Below are 6,961 nucleotides of genomic sequence, written 5' to 3' on the forward strand. Positions count from 1 at the left end.
AGAGGTTTAGACAATGCCTGATGCATAGTAAACTCGTTTTACTCCAATGTAGCTATGTCATTCAATCTCTCATTCATGCTATCTCTCTTAATCATGGATGCTAGCTTGGTGAATCTCCCCTAGTCCCCTACAATCCTTAGGACTACCATGTGCACTATCTTGAAATTACGCTTACTCGACTACCAACGACACTTTTTATCAGGTTGTTTGTAGATGTTTTGTGAGGATATTGGCATATATGTTTTCATGTGGGTATGGCCTTATGTAGATGATGAAGTTTTTGTTGTGGCAGTATTGGGATCGATACCTTTGGGATTATGGAGATGATGATGTTTTGTTGTGGAAGTATTGGGATCGATACTCTTTTTGGTTGGATATGTATTCTTTTTTGCTCATCTCCTTCCTCTAGGGCCATGTTCGGTTCTTAGCCCCTTGATATAGTCCTACTAGAGCACATTACCCCCCATCTTGACATGAGTGATGTGACTAGTCGGCACGACCATTCTTGTAAAACAAAGCCATAAAGCGAATACCAGATCATATTGCCCCCATGCCTTGCCATGACTAGTTAACGCAACCAAGCATATAAGTAGAATGATTGCACAACACGTTCTGTTAATCCATTGGGACCAAATGCCGATAAGTTTGCGAACTCATATTCTAGCAGGTTGTGGCATCAACAAAGAGCCTTTTTGTAGTTGTGGATGGCTGCATGTGACATAGAGCTTATAGTGGGGCCCATGCTAGATTGGACATTGCCAATTGGCAGAGAAGGATGGGTCACGTGTCACGTTTGGGCAACAACCCTACTACCGAGGCACATTGCAGGATAATTCGAGCAGATCCCTTATTCTGAAGCTATTCCTGCAGATCAATTCATTTTAGTCGCTTCCAGCTCTCTTCTGCACTCCCACTCTCTGTTGCTGCTTGCCCTTGCTGTTACCAAGCATGGATCCTCCCTTTCGTGGCCATGCTGACTACGGGTATGAAGATCAGGAAGAGTACAGGCATTCCCCTCTCCATCCCAGGCCTCCCCCTCCTCCTCCCGAAGAGGACGGTTTCGGTGAGCGTCGAGGTCCTGATGAGAGGAGAGAGGACGATGAAGGTGGGCTCCCCCGCAGACATGGCAGGTTTGAAGAAGAACGCTTTGGAAGAGAGGAGGACGAGGAAGGGAGCTATGGCCGCAGGAGAGGAGAGTTTGAAAGAGAGCGCTTTGGCAGGGAAGACGATCATGAGGCTGAGCACGGCCCCCCTCGTTTTTCCCACATGGGCTTCCATCGCCATCAACGTGAAGATGCCCCTGTGCCTGAATCTGACGATGGTGGTTTCCGTCTGCATAGTGGGCATTCTGGCTCTTCCCATGGCCAGCGTCCTTCTGGTGATTATTTAGTGGCAGATCCTGTTTCTGCAAAAGAGGCTCTGCCGGAGGGTGATGCTGCCCTCACTGGCGAAATGGGTTCTTTGTCCCTGGATCTTCCTCAGGGTCGGTTAGTGAGGATCTTCTGCAAGGAGAATTCTGGCTTCAACTTGGCTGTGGCGCACAGCTCTCTGGGGATGCAGGAGGCCAATGCAGAAGATGAGTCACAGGTACTCTTGCCTCCTTCATGTGGTTGAGAAAATGTCCATTATTTGCATGTTTGCAGCTTTACATGGTCCTAGCACACATAACAGAGTAATAGCTTGCACAATTAAGAAGGTGATGCATGGAGAATTCACTCGTGGGCCAGTTTAACCTTGGGCCTCATGAAAATATTGCATAATGGTGAGTATATTGCAATTTCAGCTCCATATGAGATCAGTTATCCATCAGCATATAATTAACACCATGATATGGCATCGGTGGGAAGTTTGGGGGAGTCAAAAAGGGAGAGACGGACCCCTTTTGTGGTATGATTAGCTTCGTTGGGAATGTTCTAGATAGTTTGGGAGAGTCAGAAGTGGAGAGACAGACCCCATTTGTGGTATGTTTATGCAGGTAGTCAACACATATCTAGCTTTTATATTTCACTCATCTACCAGCATAGAGTATACACAAGATATAGTATTGGAGGGATCTTCCAAGCATAAAGTATACACATGATATAGCATTGGGATGGTCCACACATCTCTAGCTCCCATACTTCAGTTGTTTCGGCTCTGAATTGGTCATTCACCAGCATAGAGTATACACATGATGTGGCATCGGGGAGAGTGAGGAGTGGAGACAGAGACCCCTTTCGAGATCTGTATATGCAGACAGTTTAACACACCTCTAGCTTTTTTACTTCACTCGTGCATGTTCTAATTTGTGCAAGTTATTTAATAAGTGACCATGGTGATCCAGAAAGCATGAAGACTTTATTCTATTGTCCTTTTTCTCTTAAGGAAAGTTTTACTGGTATTATTTTGACTTGCATATGCATTGTGTTGTTGGATGGGTGATTGCAGCAATGGATAAAGGACGCTTCTCATGGATTGCGAATCAAGGACAGCTATGGGTATCCAGCCTTTAGCTTGATTAACAAGAAGACGAAGAAAGTGCTAAAGCATGCCAACGAGAAGGGTCAGCAGGTGTGTGTGTGTGTGTGTGTGTGTGTGTGTATGTGTGTGTGAAGCTTTCCTCACTCATTGGATTAGTTGGTCAAGCTGGGGTTTAGTCTTATAAAGTAGACACGCTTTCTCTTTTCAGGTTCTTCTTGTTGACTATCAGGCAGGCATGAAAGATGATGACGTCTTATGGACAGAGAGTCAGGACTTTGGTGAAGGTTTCAAAACAGTCCGGTCTGCGAGCGACACCCTTTTGAATCTTACTGTCTTCGAAGGGCACAAGAAGATTAGAAATGGTTCTGCTCTTATGCTCGATACTTGGCACAAAGGCGATCATCAACTGTGGAAAATTTTTCCCCTCTGTAAGTTTTGTTTCTTGAACATGCTTTTGATGTTAGTATTTGTTATGTGCTGCATTGATTTTTTAATCCTGCGTGTTTCTGTGTTGCAGAGATTAGTACTATCTCGATTGTGCAGCAGCCCCTGGAGTGCTGTATACTCTGATATCATGTTTGTTTGTGTGTGTGTGTGTTTTGGCATCTTACTTGTTTTGGGAGTAGCTAGGATGGAATCTGGGTAATGTCAATAATTGGGTGTATTACCTTCTAAAAAATTGCTGCCACGCCCACGTGCTTTACGAGTCATTAAATGAAAGAGCAAGGGTATTATTCCTGGTAGAGACGCGTGTTCTATAAATGGCTTTTTTGCTCTTGTTTTTTACCTACTTTTCTCAATGAGGTTATCAGTAAACGTGTACCTTTGATCGGCTTGTGCTGTGCTTGTTGAAGAAGTTACAGACTGAGCATGTCGAAGAAGGTGATTACGCCAGTAGCTTTTGGACATAGATTAAGGAATGGAAAAGGTAGCTATTTACTTTTCATGAGATGGCTTTGAAAGTTCAGTTGTGGTCATTTTGCAGTTGCAGTTGTCTATAGGCTTAATCTTAAAGAGTTGATGTATGTCGCATTATGTGGAGCAATCAATTTTTAATATCTTCGAAGATTTTAAAAGAAGAGTACCACCATTGAATGGAGAAACAGTGAAATATCCAAATTCAGAAAGGGGATTGGAATATAGCATGTTTATTAATGCATATTTCAAGTTTGTAAAGGGGATTGCAACATAGCATAATCTTGGCATGCACTATCGAAGTTTGTCAAAAGAAAAGGTTTGGAAGTTTGTTCCATTGGTTCACTGATATCTGGACTCTATTAAAATATTCGGCACTCTATGTCTAATTTCAGGAGTACACTTAGTACGTGTGGAAATTCTCTTCAAAGGAATGTTGCTAACTTTATTAAGAACAGCCTTGCCGTAGAGACGGAAACTACTCGCGCTCTTCGTAGGTTTTGCTAAATGTTGCCTATCGGAGAATCCTTAATTGGCTCTGCACCTTTGTAAAGGTCGAAAGTGAAATCATAGTTTGAGAGGATCTACGACTACAGGATTATCATGCACAACATCGGCAGCTATATCCATTGCTGAATTTCTATGTGGCCTTGTAGTCCCATTGTATACATTTGAGTAGCAAATAACTCGACATCTATGTGATCAAAGTCAACTCAAAACTTAAAATGTCATAAAATCTAGTATCTAACCTACCCGAATGATTCTCATACCAAACTGATCATTTCATGTGGGAGGATAAATGGAAACAAGGGTTGGAAAATAGACATGTGTTGACAAATCTATCTAAACACGCGGTCGATGGTGAAGGGGTGCAAAGGAGAGGTGGTCTCTCAATGAGTAAGTATTTAATGGAGTTTAAAGATCTTAGCGTTAGCTTTATTAAAGACCTACAAAGGTTAGTGTTAAAAGTCCTTAGAGCATAGGTAAGCTAGGGCTATGCTTAAGGTGGGAACTCGGCCCAAGCTTGAGGTACTTGTTGTGCTTGTCGACTAAGGGGCTTGAGGGGCTTGAGGCATTTGAGGTGCTTAATGACTAAATGAACTCCATGACTAAGGTGTTTTGAGGGTGAAGGTGTTCAAAAAGTTGAAGCATATCTCTACTCATGGGAGGCGAGTTCTCTTTGAAGGAATTAGAGAGAGAACACAACCACTCACACAAGGCAAGCTTGGTATATAGAAAACATGTAGAACACTCGGCAAGCTCCTCTTCATGTTGCTCTCATAGTGTGCCTAAACCATATTGGTTGGTTTGCCAAGGAATCTAATGAAAATTTGATTAACTTAGTTAATTGTTTTTGGGGAGTGTTTGATTTAGCTTAACCGCTCTAGACCAAAGAGTGTTGTGCGTTTCGGTGAAAGTACAGTCCTTTTTGGGATATTTGTACTTTTGTCTACACGCGACGTGCACGATTGGATACGTGACGCTCTATAAAGGCCTTCGACGATCGAACCACGTCTTTTTGGAGAGTGTTTGATTTAGCTCAAACGCTATAGACCAAAAAGTGTTGTGTGTTTCGGTGAAAGTGCAATCCTTTTGGAGACAGTTACACTTGCGCATTCATTAAGTCCTCCCTCTCAAAGGGGAAAGGGAGATACTTGTCCCAAGGCTATTCTCGTCGCTTGATATGCACTAAGCATATGATTGGTTAAGCTTGAGGAGATGCAAGCAAGTGCAATCTAGTGCTAGAAGAGTGTCGAGAGCGTCGACCAAAGCAAGGAGGGGGCTAGCTTGGGGGGTACACTCCCACACATAAACACAGTGTAAGAGCTCTATCTCCTTTTCCAAGCTTGTGGAGAAGTTGAGAGCGTATACCAATACTTGTGGCTATAAATGTAAGTCCAACCAAGAGCCATGTTCCAATGCTTAAGCTTGCCATCTTCTCCATCTTCATTACTATGATATTATGTATGTTAAGCAAGAAGAGTGATCATAAGTGGGGGATTATTTCTTTCTTTTATGAATGTTTCTTTTCTCTTCCCTATTCTCATTTTCTGCCATCTCTGAGGCTTTGGGATTGAGATTGGGGATGGTGAATGCTTTTTACAAAGATTATGTTATGCTCGTGATGTATGAAGCTTTCCATCTTCATTGCATCACCTAGGCCACAAGGAACACAAAGATTAAATTGTAACAAGTTGATGTGAGAATCTATAATACAAAAGTCTATTGGAGAGAAGAACGGCTCTACATAAATCTGATTCTTAATTATTGTGAAGTTCTTTAAACTCTTTCCTGCAAGAGTATTGTGATGTCAAGTTAATTAAGTATTATGGTTATATTGCTACTGTTAATTAAGTTCACTTTCTATCGCTATTCTTAAAGTTCATAGGTCATTTCCATTACATTGCTAGAGCTATTGGCTTCTCTTTTCTTGCTTAAGAAGAGGGGGCCTTAACTTGTCCATGAAAGGCTAGGCTTGTTTATTGCAATAGGATAAGTGGGACATGGTTCTATTATCTTGGTTGAGAAGGACTTATTTCGGAGTACCATTGGAAGCTATAGTTTTAGTAATGGAGCCTCTCGGAGCTTGCCTTTGGTAACCATTGTTGAGTCACGAGCAAGCTCAACAGGGACCATAATCAACCGAGCAATGTTAGATTCTCCACTAGTCTTTGCAATAAATAGTGTTTAAACCACGAATGTGGTTGCTTGAGAACCGATTTTCCAAAGGTTAAAACGGGTAGTGACTAAAGTTTTTGAGGGAACCAAAGCACAAAGTAATCTATACATAAGTTTAATTAACATGGTTAACAATAACCAAGAGAGTAGAATGAACATTAATAACTTTGATTTTGCACATGAAGGTGCTAATGATGATGTGTCCATGTTTGTCAACTATCTTGTTACTAGGTTGCAGTAAACTATGTGCAACCCTGCTTTGCAAGTCGAAGTTACTCAATAATCATGCTTATGAAATTTCCTTTTTATTTAAGAGGGGAGAGAGCTTAGGAGGCCTCTCGATGAGACTCCCAAAAGAAGACTCTCTCCCATTCAAGAGGAGGCAACCAAAGAATGAGAAAGGAGCGGTTTTTAAGTTTCTCTTAAGATGTGGCTTCACGAATCGGCGGTCTAGACGATTGTCAACTCCTTCCAAGAGGAAATAGTCAATCCACAATCCTTCTCCTTGTCACTTCAAAAGAGAAGAGAGGAAACAAAGGAAGAAAAGGATAAGAAGAGGTTATGCTCTTCTTCTCCTTCTTCACCTTCCTCCTCTTCCGATGAAAGCAATAGCTATTCTCCTAGAGAATACAAGAGGGGAGGACATTGCAAATCTTGCCTTGCATGGCGAAGATCCCAAAAGCTTAGAAAGTTCAAAGAGGGAGGAAAGAGTATCTCTTTTCTCACCTATGATAGCACCTTTGGTGCTACCGACAAAGTATTGACCTTCATCCAGCAATTTGATGTGGGCTTTGGAGACGAGGGCTTCACGGAGTCCTCCAAGATACGCCATGTAACTATGCACTTCCAAAAATCTTCTCGTCAATGGTGGTCTAGTCTTCGTGGCAACACAAAGCTCCAAAGACAT

At 42.1% G+C, this 6,961-nt stretch overlaps 1 protein-coding gene across 1 annotated transcript; it reads left to right on the forward strand.

Moving 5' to 3' along the window:
• Positions 1-833: 833 nt before the first annotated feature.
• On the forward strand, positions 834-3,237 carry LOC147422662 (ricin B-like lectin R40G3). The gene is made up of 4 exons (XM_086502867.1): positions 834-1,587; positions 2,428-2,550; positions 2,669-2,888; positions 2,978-3,237. Coding segments are annotated over exons 1-4 (984 nt in total). The 5' UTR covers positions 834-948; the 3' UTR covers positions 2,980-3,237.
• Positions 3,238-6,961: the final 3,724 nt, after the last annotated feature.

The sequence above is a fragment of the Adiantum capillus-veneris genome, chromosome 27 (genome assembly GCF_014529385.1).
Source record: "Adiantum capillus-veneris isolate H3 chromosome 27, ASM1452938v2, whole genome shotgun sequence".
In the NCBI taxonomy this organism is placed as follows: domain Eukaryota; kingdom Viridiplantae; phylum Streptophyta; class Polypodiopsida; order Polypodiales; family Pteridaceae; genus Adiantum; species Adiantum capillus-veneris.

Bases quoted from the DNA above. Each gene is read 5' to 3' on its own strand.
- LOC147422662 (XM_086502867.1), top strand. From the start codon at position 949: ATGGATCCTCCCTTTCGTGGCCATGCTGACTACGGGTATGAAGATCAG. The intron at 1,588-2,427 runs GTACTCTTGCCT...GGGTGATTGCAG, and splicing joins ATGCAGAAGATGAGTCACAG to CAATGGATAAAGGACGCTTC. The intron at 2,551-2,668 runs GTGTGTGTGTGT...TTCTCTTTTCAG, and splicing joins CCAACGAGAAGGGTCAGCAG to GTTCTTCTTGTTGACTATCA.